At 41.0% G+C, this 24,036-nt stretch overlaps 2 protein-coding genes across 2 annotated transcripts; both read left to right on the top strand.

Annotated features, from left to right (window-relative positions):
- The first annotated feature begins 12,192 nt into the window (after positions 1 to 12,192).
- On the top strand, positions 12,193 to 14,055 carry LOC112785815 (uncharacterized). Its single transcript, XM_025829238.1, has 2 exons — positions 12,193 to 13,450; positions 13,838 to 14,055. Exons 1-2 carry the CDS (start codon positions 12,193 to 12,195, stop codon positions 14,053 to 14,055), a joined length of 1,476 nt encoding a protein of 491 aa, XP_025685023.1.
- A 1,292-nt stretch (positions 14,056 to 15,347) lies between these two features.
- LOC112785816 (uncharacterized) lies at positions 15,348 to 15,838 on the top strand. The gene is made up of 2 exons (XM_025829239.1): positions 15,348 to 15,484; positions 15,616 to 15,838. Exons 1-2 carry the CDS (start codon positions 15,348 to 15,350, stop codon positions 15,836 to 15,838), a joined length of 360 nt encoding a protein of 119 aa, XP_025685024.1.
- The last annotated feature ends 8,198 nt before the right edge of the window (positions 15,839 to 24,036 follow it).

The following is a 24,036-nucleotide window of genomic DNA, read 5'->3' on the forward strand; positions in this document are numbered from 1 at the left end:
CTTTTCTTCTCACTTCTTCCATCCAATACTTGCCTTATGAACATAAAATCACTCAACAAACATATCAAGGCATCGAATGGAATTAAAGTGAATTAAAATCACCAATTTTAGGGCCTAAAAAGCATGTTTTCACTTTTAAGCACAAATCAAGGGAGAATTGCAAAACCATGCTATTTCATTGAATAAATGTGAGTAAAGGTGATAAAATCCCCCAAATTAAGCGTAAAATAAACCACAAAATTGGGGTTTATCAAGTGACTGGGCTGAGATGCTCTTGGGTTTTGACCGATGTTGCCCATAGATCCAGGTGCTGCCAGGTTGGGCTATAACCCCAAGGACGCTATCCCAGTCGAACTGATACATCTGGCGCTTAAGAGAGGCTTGTTGATATGCATCCAATCCCTCTGGGCTAGGTGGAAGATCTAGTGCTCTCTGTCTAGCACTCTCGGAGACAGGAACTTGCTACTGACGAACATAGACAGTCTGCAGAGTAGGCGAGTAGAAGTTAGAGTAGAATTCAACTACCCATGATAAGTTGGCCTCTCGTAGTTGCCTCCTCAAAAATCCCCACTGTCTCTTCTCGATGCGGGGCTACACAAAATCAACAAAATGGGTTGGGATAATGAGTAGATGTTTATTATTGTAGTTCCTCTCAGATAGGACGGGGAACATCTGCTCGCAATAACGGTTAGTGAACCGGGTGGAGTCCCGTGCGGGAAAGGCTTTTTCTGCTTCATCAACTTTAATGATCCTCTTCACCCTCTTTGTTGGCAGCTTGACGCTTGTAGATGGAAGTGCCTTAGCCGGAGCTCTCTTGGTTCCTCTCCTCGCCAGTGTCTTGTTAGTGGCCTTCTCTTTTCCCTTCTTGGTACCCATTCCTAAGGAAGAAAGAAAGAGGAATACTGTGAAATATATATAACTAAAAACCGGATGGGGAAAGTTATAATGAATGCCAAAGAAAGGATAATAGCTTAAATACATGGTAGCTACAACATATAGGTAAGACCTCAATTAAGAGCAAAAAGGCAATTCATAATAAGTATATGCAAGAGGGTAAAAGCATGCAGGTAATAGGCATGAGAAGCATAATTCAAGCATCAATTATTAAATGTGCCAAATTAAAAAGCACTTGTATGATGACAATTGTGAATGATAATCCCAAATACATGTGGAGTACAAGTGTTGTGAAAAAGAGGCATTAAAGTGTAAGAGTAAAATAAAATAGGATTCAAAATGCCATAAGAGCTTTTTCACAAACACTTGGTGTGTAATGTGAAAATAGGAATTAAAAATAATCAATCTAAGTGTATATGAGAGCCCTTAATGAAATGTCAATTGTCAAAGTACTCCTCATAAGATCTACAAGTTCAAGTATAAAAAAGTAACATCCAAATAAAACTCCAATACCAACATAAAAATGCATGAAAAAGAAACCATAAATAACTAAGGTAATATAAAATTGAGAAGAAAGAAAAATAATTAAATGCAATAATTGAAAGATGAATGAAAGAGTAGAGGAGAGGAAAGAAAGAAACCTGAGGAAGAAGATGAAAAAGGGAAGAAGAAAGTAGTAGATAGTAAGAAGGAATAAGGAAGAAAGAAGGAAGAAGAAATAAGAGAGAATTAGGATTGAAAAAGAATTAGGATTGGGGGAGGGAATAATTGAAATATGGGTGGCATACTGGTGTAACCATGCGGCGCATGCGACGTGCACGCGTACCGTACGTGTACGCGTGCGTCGCGCAGAATTGAAAGTGACGCGTTAGCGTCTGGCACGCGTATACGTGCCCTTGGTTGTGTGAATCACACGAAGCCAGCCCCGCGCACGCACAACTCTCTATTCGTTTTGGGTTGGGGCCATAGTTGCATGCGACGGGTGCGCGTCAGGCACGCGCACGCGTGGATGGCCATCAAGTGAAAGGACGCGCACGCGTCATAGACGCGTACGCGTGATTGGGTTTGTGCCTCTAGCACAGTTCCAGCTCCAAACTATCACAACTCTCTGTTCATTACACTATTTATGCCGATTGCCATATCCACGCGTGCACGTGTTGGACGCGTACGCGTGGAGTGCCAAAGTCGCAGGTGTCGCGCATGCGTGATGTACGCATTCGCGTAGGCATTCTTGTGCATAAAGCACGATTCCTGCTCCACTCCCGCGTAACTCTCTGTTCAATTTCTATTATTCTCGCATTCACATACGACGCGTGCGCGTCCTAGACGCTTGCGCGTCGAATGCTCTTCTTTTTTATTATGTAGAATACAGATAATTATGCAGAAGTTATGAATGAACACTGAAACAAAACAAAATAAAATAAAACTAGGAATGAAAAGGGACGATCATACCATGGTGGGTTCTCTCCCACCTAGCACTTTGCTTTTACGTCCTTAAGTTGGACGGTCCACAAGCTCAGTCTTTTTCTGTTGGTGGATCCTCCAAGAGGAAGATCTCCAGCTTCTTGTTGTGCTTCATCTTCTTACCAAGATACAATTTTAAACGGTGGCCATTTACCTTGATGAATTTGGAGCTTGAAGGATGACTCAGGTGGAAGACTCCGTATGGCTCTTTCTTCTCTACTCTATAAGGACCTTCCCACCTTGATCTCAGCTTTTTTGGCATGAGCCTCAGCCTTGAGTTGTAAAGGAGAACTAGCTCCCCAGGTCTGAACTCTTTTCTCTTGATATGCTTGTCATGCACAACCTTCACCCTTTCTTTGTATAGCATGGAGTTGTCATATGTTTCGAGTCGAAGGTTCTCTAGTTCTGCTAGTTGCAGCTTCCTTTCAGCACCGGCCTTCTCAAATCCCATGTTGCCTTCCCGTACCGCCCAGAAAGCTTTGTGCTCTACCTCCACTGGGAGGTGACAAGCCTTGCCATAGACTAGGCAGAATGGACTCATTCCGATGGGTGTCTTGTATGCTATCCGATAAGCCCAAAGCGCATCAACAAGCCTGGTGCTCCAGTCCTTCCTATGAGGCTTGACAATCTTCTCCAGTATGTGCTTTATCTCCCTGTTAGACACCTCAGCTTGCCCATTGGTGTGAGGATGGTAAGCTGTTGCTACCTTGTGAACAATGCCATGTTTCTTCAGTAGACCTGTTAATCTCCTGTTACAAAAATAAGTGCCTTGATCACTCACGATTGCTCGTGGTGATCCAAAGTGATAGATAATATGATTTCTAAAAAAGGAGACAACAACGTTAGCATCATCAGTACGGGTAGGAATTTCTTCTACCCATTTAGAAACATAATCAACAGCTTACAATATGTACAAAAAACCACTAGAGTTTGGAAATGGACCCATGAAGTGAATGACCCAAACATAAAAAATTTCACAGAATAACATAAGCTGTTGGGGCATCGTATCCGTCTTGGATATATTCCCAAACCTTTGGTATGGGAGCAGGATTTACAGAAGGCAGTAGCATCCTTAAAAAGAGTGGGCCACCAGAATCCACAGTCTAAAATTTTTCTAGCTGTTCTTTGAGAACTAAAATGTCCACCACTCTCAGAAGAGTAGCAGGCCTCTAAAATGGACTGAAATTCTGATTGTAGCACGCACCTTCTAATTATTTGGTCAGCACCATACCTCCGTAAATATAGATCATCCCATATATAATATTTAGACTCGCTTTTCAGCTTGTCCCTTTGATGCTTAGTAAAATTAGGAGGGAAGGTATGACTAACCAAATAATTGGCTATAGGTACATACCAAGGAACTACTTCAGATATTGCGTGCAAGCTATCAAATGGAAAAGCATCATTGATAGGAGTGGAGTCATTCTTAATGTGCTCTAGGCGACTCAAGTGGTCCACCACCAAATTTTGGGAACCACTCCTATCCTTGATTTCTAAATCAAATTCTTGCAACAATAATATTTAACGTATTAACCTTGGTTTGGACTCTTTTTTAGCTAATAAATATTGTAGAGCTGCATGGTCTGAGTATACTACCACCTTAGTACCAAGTAAGTAGGCTCGGAATTTATCCAGAGAAAAAACAATAGCCAGAAGCTCTTTTTCAGTGGTAGTATAATTAGACTGAGCAGCGTCTAAGGTCTTAGAAGCATAAGCAATTATAAAAGGGTCCTTACTTTCGCGCTGAGCCTACGTTGCTCCTACTGCATGGTTGGCCCTCTCACAATCGGAGCTTGAGTCAAGGCGATCTTCAGCTTATCAAACGCTTCCATGCAGTCCTTACTCAGCTCGAACTCAATATCCTTCTGCAGCAGTCGGGATAAAGGCAATGCTACCTTGCTGAAGTCCTTGATAAATCTTCGGTAGAAACCTGCATGACCAAGGAACGAACGGATTTTCCTCACGGAGGAGGGGTAAGTTAAACTAGAAATCACATCTACCTTTGCTGGATCTACAGAAATACCAGTATTAGAAACAACATGTCCTAGAACAATACCTTGTTTTACCATAAAATGATATTTTTCAAAATTTAATACAAGGTTTGAACTGACACCCTGTCTAATACTCTAGCTAAACTATCCAAGCAAAGGTTGAATGAATCACCATATACACTAAAGTCATCCATAAAACTTGGGTTAAGTATTGTTTTCATCCTTAACATCTTGGGTCAAAATCAAAATCATCTTCGACCTTTTTTGTTATTAAAATCATCTCCAACGTTACAAAACATTATAAAATCATCCTTTTTACAAAAAAGAATAATACTTTGACAATTTTACCCTTAAAACAAAAATAAAAATAATATTAAAAAAAAGAAAAACCACACCCCACCCTACTCCCAGCCTCTTCGGTCTCTCTCCTCCCCCTTCACCCCCAAAATTTTACCTTCCTCCTACTTTCAGATATAACCAAACTCTCAGGCCCTGACCCTCCTTTCCAAGTTTCAACTTCCTTCTTCCTCATTCTTTCGGATCGTCAGTGAGGGGGTCTTCCATGAGGGGATCGTCGGTGGTGGGAGATATGGTGATGCCGCCGCCTCCGATGGCAGGGAAGAAGGCGGCGCCGGTGGTAGAGGAGGATGACGCAAGGAGCAAGTATGGGAAGATGATGGAGATGAAGAATTCTAGCGCCCTCAAAGTACTCTCAATGTCTTCTTCTCCGCCTTCTGCGCCCTTTAAAATATGCGTCAAAGCTTCCATAACCACTCCCAACAAGCTCGGAGACTGTAAAAACACCAACTTTCACTTTATTTTAGCTTCCTATTGCTTTGCCTGTTCGGAAAATTGAAATTAAATGATACATATTCAGGATGTACACAGACATGTGCTGTAATTCTTCATGACTTGAATGATCTTGTGTGTTGTGAATAGTGCTGCTTTTGTTTTTGGTTTAGGAGCTTAATTGCATCCATATTAAGCCTTGGAATTGGATGGTCATTGTAATGTAACTTATTTTCGAATTGTATAATTTTGATGAAATTATCTGAGTCCTAGTTCTGAAATAATAAAGGAGGAGTTCAGTTCTGAAACTATGTTTACTAGAGTGGAAATTTGATGCCTTTGAAGAAAATTGCAGTAGCGTTATCATGTAATTGAGGGAGGAAAATATTTATGTTTGGTTTTGACCTTTGAACTTGAGGTTCCTATAATCAATTACTGAGGGAGTGGGGTGAGAGAGTGAAGGGTGAGGGGTGAGGGGTGGGGGTGGGGGAGTGGGCTGAGGGGGTTACGGGAGGGTGAGTGAGGGAGTGGGGTGAGGGAGTGAGGGAGTTACAGAGGGAAAAGGGGGGAGAGTTTGTTTTAATTTTTTAATATTATTTTTAATTATTTTTATTAATAATAAAGGGTAATATGGTAAAAAAAATAAAATTGAAGTAGAAAAGGACGATTTTATAACGTTTTGTAACGTTGAGGATGATTTTAATAACAAAAAAAGGTCGGGGACGATTTTGATTTTTACCCCAGACCTTAGGGACGATTTCAGTACTTAACCCTAAAAACTTCCATACAGCTCTTAAGAAGATCTGAGAAAATACTTATCATGCATCTTTGGAATGTAGCCGGTGCATTACATAAGCCAAAAGATATCCTCTAGTATGCATACGTTCCAAAGGGACATGTAAAAGTAGTCTTTTTCTGATCTTCAGGAGCTATATAAATTTGAAAATAGCCAGTGTAACCATCTAGGAAACAGTAGTGTGATTTATCTGACAGGCGATCAAGCATTTGATCGATGAAGGGTAGGGGGTAGTGATCCTTGCGAGTAGCCTGGTTGAGCCACCTATAATCAATGCACACCCTCCAGGAGTTCTGCACTCTAGTTGTCAGGAGCTCTCCATGCTCATTCCTTACTGTTGTGACTCCAGACTTCTTTGGTACCACCTGTACTGGGCTAACCCATTCACTATCGGAGATGGGGTAGATGATGTCAACTTCAAGCAGTCTGGTCACTTCCTTCTTGACAACTTCTAAGATGGTGGGGTTCAACCGCCTTTGAGGTTGATGGACAGGCCTTGCTCCCTCTTCTAAAAATATACGATGTTCACAAACTTGAGGGCTGATGCCTACTATATCCGCCAAGCTCCACCCAATAGCTTTTTTGTGTCTTCTCAGCATACCAAGCAACTGCTCCTCCTGTTGGGAAGTGAGTTCCCTTGCAATGATAACTGGGAGCTTCTAATGATCCTCAAGGTAAGCATACTTGAGGTGGGGTGGAAGGGGCTTCAACTCTATTTTCTGCTCATGGATAGGCACTTGATCATCTGGAGCTAGTGATGGTGGCAAGGTGTCTTCATTTTGTTTAGAGGACTTCCCCACACTTGCACCTTGCTCTATGTGCATCTCTTTTACTTCTTCTTGGTGCTGCAGCTACAGTTTCATCAATGATGTCACACTGGAAGATGGAGTGATCTTCCGGAGGGTGCTTCATAGCTTCATCTAGGTTGAATCTCACTTCTCTGCCATCTATCTCAAAGAGTAAGTTCCTGAAAAGGCATCCAATTTGAACCTTGAAGTCTTCAGAAATGGCCTTCCAAGCAGGATGGATGATGGTCTTCCTGAGTCATTAGGGGGCATCTCCAAAATGTAGAAGTCAATAGGGAATGTTAGCCCCTTAATGCTCACTAGCACATCTTCAGCAACTCCAACCACCGAGATTATACTTTTATCTACCAAAACAAAACGTGTTGCCGACCTTTTTAAGGGAGGGAGTCTCAAGGAATCATATACAGATAACGGCATAATACTAACACATGCACCTAAATCACACATGCAGTCATAGAATTGTACACCCTCTATAGTAATAGTAACCATGCATGGATCCGGATCACTACATTATTCTGGTACAGCACCCATTAAAGCAGAAATAGAGCTACCTAGAGGAATAGTTTCTAAATCATGTATTTTATCTTTATTCATGCATAAACTTTTTAGAAACTTAGCATACTTAGGTACCTGGCGAATGGAATTAAAAAGGGGAATAGTTACCTCAACTTTTTTGAAGATCTCCACCATCTTGGGGTCTAGCTCCATTTGCTTTCTCGATTTCCTAGCAAGGCGTGGAAAAGGAATGGAAATGGCTTCTCTTGCAACTTCATCTTCTTTTGGTGTTCCATTCCTTAGTTGAGCTACTCTTTGTTCAAACATGTCTTGTACTTCCTCTTCTTCTTCTACATTCTCTACCTCAACAATGTCTTCAACTTGAATGTCTTCCTTTGAGCTTGGGTCCTCATGACTCCTCTCTTGCAGTGTGGTTCCAGACCTCAAAGTAATGGCATTGATTCCACCCTTGGGGTTGGATAAAGGTTGAGAAGGTAGTGCATTAGAGCTGGAAGGTTGATTGTTGGAAGTAGAAGGTGGTTCCATTCGGGAGATGAGAGCTTATAAAGTAGAGGTAAGACCAGTGATGCTAGAGGTAAGTGTATTCTGAAGGTCTTTCTGTCCTTGTACAATAGAGCGAAGCATCTCATCATTGAAAGAGGAAGGGGGATAAGTAATTTGAGGGGCTTGTTGTTGGTTGTTCTGAGGTGCTTGGGCTTGTCTTTGGTGAGGTGTCCGGTACGTCTGGCCTTGGTTCTGCTATTGGTATGGGGGGTTCTGTGGATACTGGTTCTGCTGATTATTGTTGTTGTTCCACCTCTGATTTCCACAGTCGTCTCTGCCTCCTTGGTTGTAGTTGTCCCTCCATCCTTGGTTGGAATTATCTCTCCACCCCTGGTTGAAATTATCTCTTCACCCTTGGTTGGAGTTGTCTTGCCAACCTTGATTGTAATTCCCACCTTGGTTATAATTACCGCCTTGTTGATAATTCCCTTGATTCGGGCGGTTATAGTAGTTGCTAGTAGCTACCAAGGTGTTGTCTTCTTGTTGTTGGAGTTGTGGACATTCATCAGTGTAATGGGAATAGCAGACACATAATCCACATACTCTCTGAGGAACCAACTGCTGATATTGTTGTTGTGGAGGAGGCTGAGGTTGCTGTTGATTCAGCTGTAGCTGCTTCAGTATGTTGGTCATCTATCCAGGGTCTTTGTGAGAGCAGCAGTCTCACTACTAGAGGAAACCTCCGTAATAGCATTGGGATGGTTGCTCCTGTGCCTGGCATTCCGGGTAGACTGATAAACCCGTTTTTAGGGTTTATCATGCATAGAATCTAGGGTTTTATCAATGATCTTCCACACTTATTCTTATAAAACTGCATGATTTCGTGTCTTTTTCCCATTTTACCTCATAGATGAAAATATGCTTCTTTTGCATCAAAATTGAGATATTGTAATCATCCTCTATTACCATTATATGCCTTGATTTGTTTGTTAAGTAATTTCAGACGTTATAGGGCAAAAATGGCCAAGAGGAATAAAGGAAGCATGCATGAATGGAAGGAGCATGAAACAAATTAAAGAATTGAAGTTCGGACATGCACGCACATGTGCACCGTGCGTGTACGCGTGGATGCGCTCATCCAGAGCCAGCGCAGTGGAGTCGAGCAAGGAGCCAGCGCGCTTATATGGCTGGGCCATATTCCTTATGACGCTCGCGCGCACCTTACGCCTGCGCGCAGATTGCTAAAGACCCCAGGGACACATACGCGTGCAGTGCGCGTACGCGTTGATGTGCGCACATGATTTTTTAAATGAAACACATGCCCAGCAATTTTAAGGGTTCCCAGGCCCTGTTTTGGAGCAGATTTTGGAGGGAAAAGCTTAAGAAGACCAAGGATTAGGAGTGTTAGGACAATTAGTCATAATTCTAGATATTTTGGAGAGTTAGTTACATTTTGTTTTTAGAGAGAGAAACTCCAACTTCTCTCTAGGTTTTCATTTCCTCCATTGCATGTTTCCTTTGAATTCTTGGTGAGATCTATTGCTAATTGACTTTTTGTTTTGCTACAAGTGTAGATCTACTCTTCTTCTACTCTTAATTGATGTTCTTTTGGTTCAATTTCTTAGATCTAGATTTGGTTCACTTTGTTACTTTGAATGTGGATTAATGAATTGAGGTTTCATTCAATTGTTTGGATTAGATAGTTTTAATTCAATTCTCTTCTTTCAATTGCATTCATGTCTTCTATGATTGCCTACCAATTATTTGTGATAATGACAACCTTAGCTATGGAGTAGATTTTTCTCACTTGGCTTAGGGGTTGAGTTATTGGAGACACTTGAATAGTGGATATCAATTGTAGATTATGAATTGAGAATTGCTAATTGACTTGGAGTGCACTAAAGCTAGACTTTCCTAGGGTGAGACTAGGACTTGTGACTTAAGTTAGTTACTCTCACTTGACTTTCCTCCATTGTTAGGGGGTTAACTAAGTGAAGCAACAATCAATTCTTATCATAATTGAAAGAAACTATAATGATGGAACTTCCAATGCTTACCCTTAGCCAAGGCTTTTATCTCAATTAATTGTTGTTTGCTTTACTAGCTCGAATTGTTGCACCAATTCTCAAAACCATAAAAGCTTTTCTAATCAATGATGCAGATTCTAAAGCAATTCATAGGGAGAACGACCTGGGATCAATACTCTCGGTCATAGATTTTAGAATTATTTGATGCGGTATTTGCGTGTTGGTTAGACTATACTCAAAATCGGATTCATTACTAGTTTCTAACCGGTATAAGAATATTTCCGTTCATCAAAATGGCGCCGTTGCCAGGGACTTGCTTATGTGTGCCATTCTATTGGTTAGCGTGAATATGTTGATATATGAATACTTACATTTCTCTCTTAATTGATTGTTTGCTTGTTTGATAGTTAGTTAGGATTAGTCTTTGCTTAGATACCAATTGATGTCATGAGTTTCTTATCTCCTTCATTGTATGACGTGTTCACTACCAAATCCGAGCTTAACACCCTTTGATTCGGAAATTGAAAGAACTTTGATTCATATTAGGCAAGCTCAGACGCGGTTAGTCTTTGAGGAAGGTGAAAAGGTTTTTACCAATTCACCAACCATATCATCGTCATCCAACAAAAGCACCAATTACTCTTCCGTTGATACTACTAATAGTTTTTCTTTTGATCTAGGTTTTGACAACATGGCCCCTCCAAGAAGAGTTACTCTCAAGGAAGCAGGTGCACTGGATTTTGTTCTCCAACCTCTACATGTGCTTCATCCCAACTTGAATGCAAACTTTGAACTCAAGACTGCTCTTATCAATCTCTTACCAAAGTTCCATGGACTTCCCGCACAAGATCCAATTAGACACCTCAAGGACTTTCATGGTGCATGCTCGACTACTAGGCGGGAAGGATCCGATGAAGTGGCTATATGGTTGTTTGCTTTCCCTTTTTCTCTTGAGGGAAGAGCCATGGAGTGGTTCTATACCTTACCTAGTGATGTTGTGTCCGATTGGAATTTGCTTAGAAGAGAATTTCTTGATAAGTTCATGCCCGTGGAAATGACGGACAAGCTAAGGAAGGAGATCTTATGTATTGTACAAGGCGATATAGAAACTTTGTATGAATATTGGGAACGGTTTTGCAAACTTCTTGATTCATGTCCCAACCACATGATTGACACTCAAGTCTTACTTAGCTATGTGTGCCAAGGCATGAGGGAGCAAGATAAGAATTTGTTGGATGCTTTAAGCAACGATTCTTTGTCAAAGTATAGGACGGCGGAGGAGGCATGGCAACTCATTACCGACTTGGCCGAGTCCACTTAACACGCTAGATGGAGAGTCAACCGTCCAAAGGCCATAAATGAAGTTTCTTCTAGTGGTGAGACCCTACCCTTACTAAGACCTTGTGTGAGATGACAAGCCTTCTAAAGTAAGTCCAAGTGAATCAACAACAACCTCCATCTCAACAACAACCTTCTCCTCAAAACCAACAATGTCAACAATTGGTCCCCCAAAGAGTGTGTGGCATTTGCTCACGCTACTCTCACTACACAGACGAATGTCCAAGTCTCCAAGAAGATAACACTCTAGCGGCTACCCACAACTTTTATGATCGCTCCTACTATGAACGTGCTAATCAAGGATACCATAACTAAGGGAGCAATTATAACCAAGGGTACCCCCAACAAGGAGGCAACTATATCCAAGTGAGTAACAACTCCAATCAAGGATGGAGGGATAGCTCCAACCAAAGTTGGCGGGACAATTATCAACAAGGAGGAAGGGACAATAGAGGCAACCAAAGGTGGAACAACAACACTCCACAAAACTGCTTTTCACAAAACCCTCCAAACCAACAACCAAACCAAGGAAGGAACTATCAAACCTACATACCACCTCATAGACAACCACCTCCTCCCAACCAACCCCAAGCACCACAAATTACCTACCCTTCCACATCTCTAAATCAAGATGACACATTCCGGTCCATACTCCAAGGACAAAAAGAACTCCAAAACACACTCAACTCAAGTCTCAACGGTCTTACTTCCACCCTCCAAGCTCTCATTGCTCGCATGGAGCCACCTTCTATTCCCACTCCTCAAGCCTCAACCTCTAGTGCCATACCCTCTCAACCTCTACCCAACCCCAAGGGTGGCATCAACGCTGTAACCTTGAGGTCCAGAACGCAATTGAAGGAAAGGGATTCAAAGGCACCTAGTCCAACGAAAGTTGCTTAAGAGGAAGATGGAGTTGAGATAGAAGAATTGAAGAAGAGGAGGAGTCACATGTAATAGTTGTAGATGAAGACCCTCTACCAAGGAGTGGAGTCCCTAGAACGGAGCAAATCTTGGAGGAAGTGGCTCAACCAATTCCATTTCCTACATTAGCAAGAAAGGCTAAAAAGCGTGTGGAACTTGACCCAACGATGGTAAAGATGTTCAAGAAAGTGGAGGTAACTATCCCCCTCTTTGATGCTATACATCAAGTGCCTAAATACGCAAAATTTCTTAAGGACTTGTGTATGAACAAAGATAGAATTCATGAGTTGGAAACCATTCCATTGGGTAGTTCCATTTCGGCTTTGATGGGATCCATTCCGGAAAAGTGTGTTGATCCAGGTCCTTGCTTAGTTTCTTGTGTCATTGATGGAGTCCAATTCATTGATTGTATGTGCGACCTTGGTGCATGCGTTAGCATTATGCCTCTTTTCGTTTATCATCTATTGAAGCTCCCACCATTGAAGCAGTCGGCAGCTAGGTTTGTCTTGGCGGACAAGAGCATAATAACCGTGTCGGGTATTGCGGAAGATGTGTTGGTCGACATAAAGGGTTTGATATTTCCAATTGATTTCCATATCATTGAGATGCCACCAAGTGCATTCGAGAAGGCATCATCTATCCTACTTGGGAGGCCGTTTTTAAGGACCTCTAGGTTCAAGTTGGATGCCCATTCGGGAACCTACTCATTCGAGATAGATGGGAGAGTTGTAAGTTTAAGCCTAGAAGAGGCAATGAGGCACCCACCGGAGAACCATTCCATATTCCGGTGTGATCTAATTGACAACATTGTGGCCGAAGTGCATTATGAAAAGCTAGAAGAGAAACATATGATTGAAGAAAATAGTGAAGATCCAAGTGAAGAAGTTCAAGTAACAAGCCAAGAGCAAAAGCTAGAATTGAAGCCATTACCGCCCCACCTAAAGTACTCATACCTTCATGAATTCCACAAGTTTCCAGTGATCATAGCAAGGGAACTAAATCCTCAACAAGAAGAGAAGTTGCTATATGTCTTGAGGAAGAACAAAAGGGCAATAGGGTGGAGTTTGGCGGATCTAGTGGGGATAAGTCCCCAAGTGTGTGAGCACTGGATCTTTTTGGAAGAAGAAGCTAGACCCGTGAGACAACCTCAAAGGCGATTAAATCCTACTATTTTGGAGGTTGTCAAGAAAGAGGTAACACGGTTACTCGAGGCGGACATCATCTACCCTATTTCGGATAGTGAATGGGTAAGTCCCGTTCAAGTTGTGCCTAAGAAGTCCGGGGTAACCACAATCAAGAATGAAAGCGGGGAGCTCATAGCAACACGGGTGCAAAACTCTTGGCGAGTATGCATAGACAACCGAAGGTTTAGAAAAGATCATTTTTCACTTCCGTTTATCGATCAAATGCTCGATCGATTATCCGGTAAATCTCATTATTGCTTTCTAGATGGCTATTCGGGATGCTTCCAAATACACATTGCTCTAGAGGACCAAGAAAAAACAATATTTACTTGCCCTTTTGGAACTTATGCCTACAAGCGTATGCCATTCGGCTTATGCAATACACCGGCAACTTTCCAAAGGTGCATGATGAGCATCTTTGCGGATTTTCTAGAGCAATGCATGGAGATATTCATGGATGATTTCACGGTATATGGTGATTCTTTTGATCATTGCTTGGATAATCTTGAAAAAGTTTTGGAAAGATGTACTAAAACCAACCTTGTCTTGAATTTTGAGAAGTGTCATTTCATGGTCAAGCAAGGCATTGTTTTAGGACATATTGTTTCCAAAGATGGTATTTCCGTAGATTCGGCCAAGATTAATGTCATATCTAGTTTGCCATACCCCTCTTCCGAGAGGGAGGTCCGCTCTTTCCTTGGACATGCAGGATTTTATCGGAGATTCATAAAGGATTTTAGCAAGATAGCATTGCCTCTCTCAAAGTTGTTACAAAAAGATGTTGAGTTTGATTTAAGCAAGGAATGCATGGAGGCTTTTGACAAGCTCAAGGTAGCATTGACCTAAACTCCCATTGTGCGAGGGCCGGATTGGAGTCGGCCATTTGAAATAATGTGTGATGCTTCAAATTTTGTCGTGGGAGCCGCATTAGCACAACGCGAGGGTAAGAATCATATGTCATAGCCTATGCATCAAAAGTACTAGATGGAGCCCAATCCAACTACATTACTACCGAAAAAGAACTTTTGGCCATTGTTTTTGCCTTGGACAAGCTCCGAGCATATCTTCTCGGTTCAAAGGTGGTAGTGTATTCGGATCATGTGGCGTTAAAGTATTTGTTAGCTAAGAAGGAATCTAAACCGAGATTGATTAGATAGGTTTTATTGTTGCAAGAGTTTGACTTGGAAATCAAGGATAAGAGTGGTACGCAAAACCTAGTGGCGGACCACTTAAGACACCTTGAACACACAAAAGGCGATACCACTCCTATCAATGATTCTTTTCCCTTTGAGGGCTTGCTTGCAATCTCGGAAACCATTCCTTGGTATGCACCAATCGCTAATTACTTAGTATCTCGCTCCTTCCCTCCTAATCTCTCCAAACACCAAAGGGATAAGCTAAGAAGAAAATCCAAATACTATGTGTGGGATGACCCATACCTTTGGAGATGTGGGGCTGATCAAGTAATTCGGAGGTGCATTCCACAAACCAAATTCCATTCGATCTTGGAAGCTTACCACTCCTCCGAAGGAGGAGACCATTTTGGACCCCAAAGGACGGCATGAAAAATCCTAGATTGTGGCTTTTGGTGGCCAACTCTGTTCAAGGACTCCTCTCATTTTTGTAAATCTTGTTCTCAATGTATTAGATTTGGTAACATCTCCAAGAAGGATAAAATTCCCCAACGAACCATGCTATTTTGTGAGATTTTTGATGTGTAGGGAATTGACTTCATGGGGCCATTCTCTAATTCTAATGGTTTCATCTACATTTTACTTACCGTTGATTATGTATCCAAATGGGTGGAAGCGATACCCACCCGGACGGATGATGCTAACGTGGTCCTTTCTTTTGTGAGAAATAATATCATTTGTAGATTTGGGTTGCCACGAGCTATCGTGAGCGACCAAGGTTCACATTTTTGTAACAAAAGAATGGAAGGACTCATGAAGAAGTATAGCATTATGCATAAAGTAGCCACGGCCTACCACCCACAAACAAACGACCAAGCCGAGGTTTTCAATCGGGATATTAAACGCATCTTGGAAAGGATTGTGAAGCCCAATAGGAAAGATTGGAGTGCCAAGCTCACCGATGCATTATGGGCCTACCGAACGGCATACAAAACGCCAATTGGCATGAGCCCCTTTCGGTTGGTATATGGCAAAGCTTGCCACTTACCGGTTGAGATAGAGCACAAGGCGTATTGGGCCATCAAGGAGTGTAATCCAAGTTTGGGTGGAGCCGGAATTGAGAGGAAGCTACAATTAGCAGAGTTAGAATGTTTGAGGCTTGAAGCTTATGAGAACTCTAGACTTTACAAGGAAAAATGAAAGCCGTGCATGATAGAAACATAAGAGGCAAAGAATTTAAAGCCGGTGATCTAGTCCTTCTTTACAATTCTAGATTGAGATTGTTGCCCAGTAAACTAAGGTCAAAATGGGAAGGCCCATATCAAGTAGTGAAGGCGGAACCCTATGGGGTTTACCATTTGCGCAATCCCTCAAGTTCGGACATCTTCAAGGTCAATGGTCACCGTCTCAAGTTGTATCATGGTGAGCAAATGAAGAGCAACAAAGAGATTGAGGTATTGCTTTTGGAAGATGCACCTTTTGGCAAAGAGCAATGAGCTAGCGGAAGTCCAACTTAAGGACATTAAACAAAAGTACTAGGTGGGAGACACCCTATCATGGTGAGATCTATCCTTTTTCCCCTTTTGTATATAGCTTTTAAACTCTTGATTAGTTTGCGATTGCTTAGCTATAGTCCTCTTTGATTAGAGTTAATTGTAAATACCTAGGATATTTTTCTCATGAAGCCTTGCATTGATTTTCCATGAATGATTTGATTGTGTGGTAAAAGAACACTCCCTTTTAGGTTTTGCTTTGATTTTGGGTGTTTTTGGCCTTTTTGGCAGGATTGGCCATTAAATTCATGACAATTAGGCATCTTTCATGTTGATTCAAAAAAGGGGGGCACGCGTGCGCGCACTGTGCGCGTACGCGTCCATCGGTCTTCGCAGCTCCTGGGCCATATTCTAGAGAGTTGTTCTAATTCTGGGCCAATTCTGGGCCCTGGGCATAACCAGCATCACGCGTCCGCGCACTAGCCGCGTACGCGTCACTAATGTGATTTGCGATCCTGGGCCATCCCTCCCGAGAGTTGTGCGCTGGTTAGGCCACCTTCATGCTACTGGCCCAGCTCACCTCACGCGTAGGCGCACCAGGCGCGCACGTGTATCTCGACCATCATGCCAATCGACGCATCAGCGCACCGTGCGCGTCCGCGTCGATCACCAAATTCTATTTTCTGGTACTTTTTCCCGAGAGTTGGGCCAGAGTTGTGCCCAACCTGTGCTGAGGGCACAACCCATATGCACGCGCATGCGCACATGGTGCTCGCGCGCACACCCACATTTCGCCACTTCACGTATGCGCGTACTGTGCGTGTCCACGCCTTTACCCATTTTTGCCCATGCACGCGCACGCGTGCATGCCACGCGCGCGTCGGTTCCGCGAACCAATTGAATTATTGCGCGCCCTCCTCCTTCATTTTTCTTTCTTTCTTCATACCACCACCATTCTTCTTCACTTCTACCCTCCTCTACCATCTCTACTACCTCTTCTCCGCCACCACCGGCGGCAACCACCACCTCCGACCACCCCTTTTTCCCTCTTCTTTCTCTTACTCTTCCCTACCTTTTCTCCCACATCCATACTCCATTTTTCTTCCTCCTCCTCTCAAGGTACTTCTCTTTCTATTTTTTTGTTTAGTTTTCTTTTTTCTTCTTTCTCATTTCCTTAATTACATTCCCTTACTCTTCCTCTTCATAATTCCATTCATGTTTTCTTTGTTTGTTGAATTTTCTTTCCCTCTTTCTTTTCATTTTCTCATAGGTGTTCCAAGTGGAGTTTACTCTTGCTTTGGTGAGCTTGTTTGATTTACTTGCTTTCTTTTGCAATTTGTGGTTTGATATAATGATTGATGATGCTTTATGGGATGTCACATTGTTACTCTTCTCTAAATTTTTGTCAAAAAAGGGATGCACACCAAGTGTTTGATGAAAGACCCACATGACTTCTTGGAGTTATTTTAACTTAGTGTTTTCTATCTTTGTGCTCTTTCTCATTCACTTGTTTGTTCATATGTGCATTGAGCTTACTATATTTCTTGTTTCATTTCTCCATGCTCTTCCCCTATTTTTCACTTCTTGTTATTGATGTTAAGAGTGTGTACTTTTCATGCGTCTTGTTTGCATGCCTATACCACTCATGCATCACTTGCTAGTGATTAGCCAAAATTTTCATTATTGCCTTAGTTACATGTTGCAGCTGTCATGTATCTAAGCCACTTAATCTTTTATGCCTTATCACTAGCATGCTTATTCTTTCTTGATGCCTCTTTAAGCTCAATTTCACCACTTCTCTTTCTTTTCTAGGATGGTGATCAAAAGGGACAATGGAAAGGCACCCAAGAAGGCACCCTCACGGTCCACTAGCAAAGCACACCAAGCACCTAAAGCTAAGCCCTTCCTCACCAAGACAAGGAGCATTGCTAACATTGATGTTTTGGAAAAGGACAATCCGGCAAGGGATCCGAACAAGTTCCCCAACCGATATTGCGAACTTGTCTTCCCCTTGATCAAACCAAGGAACTATCATGTGGAGCCCCTTCTAGCCCCTCCGGCTCATATCATACCACTCATCATGCCCCGCATCGAACAACGGCAATGGGAATTCCTATTGAGGAAGCCACGGGAGGCAAATTTGTCTTGGGTGGTTAAATTTTACACCAATTACCACTCCCCCTCCCTTACATCGGTATTTGTGCGTCGAAGGCAAGTTTCCGTCATAGAGGAGGCCATCCAAAATGTGCTTAAGACCGGACCATTAGCGGAAGGGATTGATGCTTATCAAGAGATTTTGTCAGCACGATGCCAACGTGCGTTTGATTGGGATGCTATCCTCAAGGTCATTGCTATACCCAAATCATTCTGGATTCGAGGAAGGATGAAACCCCGGCCCATGGGCATCACCGCACGCTTTCTCACTCGAGAGGCTCAGGCATGGGCCCAAATTCTAGCCCACTATGTGCTCCCAAACACCCATGGCTCATCTATCACTACCGAATTAGCCTTGTTGGTTTGGTATGTCCTCACCGAGAGACCGGTGCACATTTCCCATCTCATTCGCCAATCCATGGGCCGCATCCACGCTAAGGAGAATCTATCCTTTCCCGCTCTAGTTACCGACTTGGTCGCCGTAGCCGGTGTTCCCTGAGAGACCAAGGATAGAAGGGCTATGATCCCGGCGGATGGAGATGTTGTTCTAAACGGGAAATACTTTTACCCTCCGGCGGACACCGAAGAGCCATACTTATCCATCCCATGAGCATCCCCTCTACCTCATCCGCACCACCAAAGTCATCCATGCAAGGCATAGAGGAACTCCACAAGAAGCTTGACCATTATGAGCGGCGTAACCAACGTCGTTATGCTTTTGTCAAGAAGCTTCTAGGTTGCCTAGCCCCACCTATGGAAGAACCGGAAATTCCATGTCCACCGGCACCGATAATGAGGAAAGCGATAATGAAGAAGATGATGGACACTCAGAAGTCGATCAACCACTACGTCTCACTCAAGGCACAGAGGACCGTGCCAACTTCTAAGTGTGGGGAGGTCGATCGACCGACCGGTCTTCATAGGAAACACCCGAATAAATTTTTTTTTGAATCACTTTTGCTAATTAGGATAGATTGCATGTTAGGTTTTCATTTTTGGCATCCTTTGCATGTTAGTATCTCTTAATAAATCCACTTGGTTAGAGCAATGACTTCTCTCCTAGAAAACTAGAATTTTAGGGCGACCCTACCAATTTTGAAATTTGAAAATCTTTTGATGCTTAGCTTATTTAAAGAATGTAATTTGGAACATGGAAATGGATTTTGAGCTAAGAACACAAGCAAGCGAGTTTTGAGCCTAATGGTGTGGTTACATCTTATAACCACTTATTTTCCCTTCTTGTGTGCAATTGTTCTCCTCCTATGATTGTGATCTTTGATTTGTTTAATTCTATATGTCCATTATTCCTTGTACTCATGCATTTATATGATTGAGGCCATCGTTTCAAATTAACTCACTTACCCAAATAGCCTTACCTCCTATCTTCCTTTGTTAGCCAGATTTAAGCCTACATTTGACCCACTTTGTTCTTGATTTAGCACATTACAAGCCTTAAAGCGGAAAATAATAAAAATCCTTAATTTGGATCTTTGATTAGCTTAGGCTAGTGTGTGTAACATTCAAGTGTGGGAAATTTTGGGACATTGGTTGAGAAAAAGGGTAATTTTGTATTTTTGTTGTAAATATTGAGAATTGGGTACATGATCATGTATTGATTAAATGTGTAGACCTTATGCATTGATGCTCTCGTATATAGTTTGAAAAAAAATGAAAAACAATGATGAGAAAAATAAAAGAAAAGAAAAAAAAAAGAGAAAAGAAAGAAAAAAAATATAGAAAAGCAAGAAAAGAAAAAGAAAGAAATAAAAAGGGGGACAAAATGCTCCAAAAGTAAAGTTCAATAAAGATCAATGCATATGAGTTATGAAATGAAAAGAAAATGCATGAGTATGTTAAAAAGTGAAAGAATGGGTAGTTATGTGAGCTTTAATATTGTATAAGATGTCATAGGTTAGGTGAGAAGTTTAAGCTCATCAAAGATTCAAATTTCAAGCTCACTTGACCAAATATGCATCCCTACCTTGACGCTAGCCCCATTACAACCTAAAGAAAAGACCTCATGATACTTGTATGCATGCATGGAATATATGTTGATTGTTAGAAAAAAAAAAACAAATTTTGGAAAAGCATGAAGTAGGGGAGGATTGAGTGATCAACCCTATACACCGAGCGAATAGAGTGCAAATACTTCCGGTGAGGGGTTCGAAGCTCAACTCCTTGTTCCCGGCTCTCGCGAGCGTTCTTCATACAAATTATGCATACTTTACTTTGATGACTAGAATTGGTAGAGTTCATACATTTCCCATCATCTTGCCCTATGTGCATATACATATGTGTATTCTAGGAAGATTGAATTGCTCTTGGCCAAGGAGATAGTAGCATACACCGTAGCGCATTCATGTAGGTAGATTGCATCATGTGAGCCCTACGCCCTTGTAGTCCTTTGATATTTTGCTTTCCTTTAGCATGAGGACATGCTATACTTTAAGTGTGGGGAGGTTGATAAACTAACGTTAAGATTTTTGCTAGTAAAGAATTTTGTAAAAATAGTCGCGTTGTAGATATAGTTTCTAAACCAACAAAAATCCCTTCGTACAAACGTTTTGGTTGTCACAAGTAACAAACCCCTAAATAATTGATAACCGAAGTATTTAAACCTCGGGTCGTCTTCTCAAGGAACTGCAGGGAAGTATGTTCTTATTATTGGTTATGAAGGTTGTAAATTGGGGTTTTGAAGATGAGGAACAAGTAAATTAAATTCTAATTAAAATAAGTTAAAGACTGTAAAGTAAATAAATAACTGTAAAATAAACTTTTGGCAAGGTATGAGAAATTATAAGTCCTATCCTAGTTATCCTTATCAATAATGATGAAGATTGAATCTTAATTCCACTCAGTTGATCTTTACTTAAAGTAAAGAAAGGTAAAGTGACTAATTAGTTTGATCTTCGAATCCTAGTTAATCCCTAAGGAAATATTGGGATTATTGAAGTTCAATTTAATTAGCAAAGATAACAATTATCAATCATGTTTAAGTTTGATAACTCTTGAGTTACTGATTTCTTAACCAAGACCAAAAGGGGAAAAGTAAATCTACTGGAATAAAAATGTCTTCAGATTGGAAGCAACAGTAATATAAATAAAAGAAAGCAATAATAAATTGAAATACCTCAAATAGAATTAATTCAAAGAGTAATCTGTAATCATGGAAGAATTCATAAACTAAATTGAGAAAACAAGTAATTAAAAAGGAATGTTGAACCTGATAAAAAGATAATCCTGAAAGCGAATAAAATCCTAAATCTAAATCCTAATCCTAAAGAGAGAGGAGAGAACCTCTCTCAAAACTAAATCTAAATCATGAAAAGTACTAAATTGGAGACTCTCTACTGAATGGATACATTCCCTCACTTCATAACCTCTGATCTGTGCCTTCTGGACTTGGATTCGGGCCAAAAAGGGCTTCAGAAATCGCTGGGAGCATTTTCTGTAATTTCTGGTGCGTGGCCTCTGTCACGCGTCCGCATGGGTCACGCGGTCACGTCAATTGGAGTTTTCCTTGCCACGCGGTCGCTTCAATCATGCATCCGCATCATATGCGTTTCGCTTAAGGCACACGATCGCGTCAATCACGCGGTCGCGTCACTGCCATTTTCTTCAAAAACTCCATTTTATGCTTTCCTTCCAATTTTGTATGTTTTCTTTCCATCCTTTAAGTCATTCCTGCCTTAGAAGATCTGAAACTACTCAACACATGAATCATGGCATCGAATGGAAATAAAGGGTAATTAAAATAATTACCTTTAAAGCATAGGAAACATGTTTTTCACATACATCACATAATAAGGAAGGGAAAGTAAAACCATGCAATTAACATGAATAAGTGGGTGAAGGACTGAATAAATCACTTAAATTAGGCACAAAATATATCATAAAATATGGGTTTATCAACATCCCCACACTTAAACAATAGCATGTCCTCATGCTAAATCTAAGATAAAGAGTAAGGTAAGGTTGAAGTGGTGGAATCTCATGTAATGCAATCTATTCTAAATGCGACTACATAAATGAATCATGCAATTCTAATTTTTATTCACTTGTATATGTAGTCAAATTAATTTACATTCTCAAGGAGTCATATATGCATAGCCAAACCTTAAATAATGATAAAGCACTTTTACAATTGAGATGGGAAAGAAAAAAAATATTTTACAAACTTGCAAGACAATTAGTAATTTAAGCAGAGATATATGTTGATGAGCTATTGAACCCTCACTGGATTTTGTGTTTACTCTCTAGTCACTCAGTGTTTATTGGGTTAATCACTCTATTCTTCTTTTTATTCTTACTTTCTATAACTTTGTTCTTCATCTAACGAATCAACAATTATAGAATATAGGCATACAAAAATCATGAGGTCTTTAATTAAGGTTGTAATGGGGCTAAGGTAAAGGTAAGGGTATATGTATAAGGCTAAGTGAGCTAATTAAGTGAATCCTTGATTAGTCTAAGATCTCACCTAACATACATATTTTGTAAAGCAAAGCTTCTTTACCTATTTTCCCATACTTTTCCCACTTTTGATGTTACATGCTCATGTTTTAATTTTTATTTATTTTTATCCCATGTGCATTGTTTTTTGCATTTGGAGAATTCTTTTGTATCCCCTTTATTCAAATATTGAAAAATAAATTTTTTTTATTGCACATGGTAATTCAATTATTTTGATTTCACATGAGCATGCTTCCCAAAATTTCTATTTTGGATTATTTTATTCTTTTTACTTTCTACCCTTTGTTTTTATCATCCATGTTCCCAATAGGTTTCTCTACTTACACAACACACAATTTCTATCTTAAGCTAACCAAGGATTCAACTTGGGATTTTTATTTTATTTTTCTGCTTAAGGCTAGTAATGTGGTTATAAAACAAGAGGAGTTTTCTAAAGGCTCAAGGGGGCTAACAAGGGTGATGTAAAAGGTAGGCTAATTTGGGAATAGTCAGCTAGAATCAAACAATGGCCTCAATCACTTTCTTGGTATGTATCTATATTCTATAATCGGACATATAGATTAAAACAAAGTAAAGAACACCAGTATAAATAAGAAGGGCGGAACACACAGGAATAAAATATTATGGTTTAAATGTAACCATGCAATTAAGCTCAAAACTCACAGGTTGTGTGTTCTCTAACTCAAAAATCATATATCAGTTATATATGTCATGCAAGTAAAAATTAAGAGTTCCCATTATTCTCAATGTAATTCTTAAGGTGGCTTTAAAGTTCTAGTGTATCTCCTTGATGAAATGTTGTTAACTAACTAACATGTAATGCTATATATACAAGGTGTGGGTTGTTTTTTTTTCCGTTAAAGTCTCTAGTTTACTTCCTTTTTATATTTTTTATTTAAACTAAGTTAAAAAGGGTAAACTATACTAATTAATCCACATTAACTAATAAGTTAGATTTGCAACTAAACTAAATGGCTAAAATATAAACTAAAGTGCAACATGCAGAAATATAGTAAAAATACATCAAAATAGCAATGTATAAGTATTGAGAAATAAAAATAAAGATCAAAATATAGAAAAAGAACAAAATAAAATAAAAAGGGTCTGTAGTGGTTCACCAAAAAATACGCCAGAGATGGCGATCTCCCCACACTTAAAATGAAGCATCGTCCCTGATGCTCACTCAAGCAGGGTGTGAAGGGATGTCAACACTGGAAGGATGGGTAGCCGGAGTCTCTGTGGTGGTGGTCTGAGGATCTGCCTGCTGTAGAGGAGGTGCTGACTGAATAGGAACCTCTGGGTCTGTAGCCTGAATCTGAGGCGGGGTCTCCTGATGTGATGCAGCCTGCTCTGTCCCTGCCTACGCAGCCTCGCTCTGTGGATGGGTCTCCGCCTCGTGCTCATCCGCCTCCTCCTTAGATGGCTCGGATGGGGTGTCAGGCTCGGAGGGGATGTCACTGCCAGAACGGATCATCAGCTTTAGGTGCTCATAGCGTCGCTTGCTGCGACGCTCAGATCTCTCGTATCGCCGCCGGTTGTGGCGCTCCATCTGGTCTAGCTGCCAAAACAGGCGG

The sequence above is a fragment of the Arachis hypogaea genome, chromosome 20 (assembly GCF_003086295.3).
Source record: "Arachis hypogaea cultivar Tifrunner chromosome 20, arahy.Tifrunner.gnm2.J5K5, whole genome shotgun sequence".
Lineage (NCBI taxonomy): Eukaryota > Viridiplantae > Streptophyta > Magnoliopsida > Fabales > Fabaceae > Arachis > Arachis hypogaea.

What these genes read in the sequence shown, in the direction of transcription:
- LOC112785815 (XM_025829238.1), top strand. Translation starts at nt 12,193, where the DNA reads ATGGTAAAGATGTTCAAGAAAGTGGAGGTAACTATCCCCCTCTTTGAT. An exon ending in AATGCTCGATCGATTATCCG is followed by an intron (nt 13,451 to 13,837) that starts GTAAATCTCATT and finishes GTATTTCCGTAG; the next exon opens with ATTCGGCCAAGATTAATGTC.
- LOC112785816 (XM_025829239.1), top strand. Translation starts at nt 15,348, where the DNA reads ATGAGCCCCTTTCGGTTGGTATATGGCAAAGCTTGCCACTTACCGGTT. An exon ending in AGGAAGCTACAATTAGCAGA is followed by an intron (nt 15,485 to 15,615) that starts GTTAGAATGTTT and finishes TTACAATTCTAG; the next exon opens with ATTGAGATTGTTGCCCAGTA.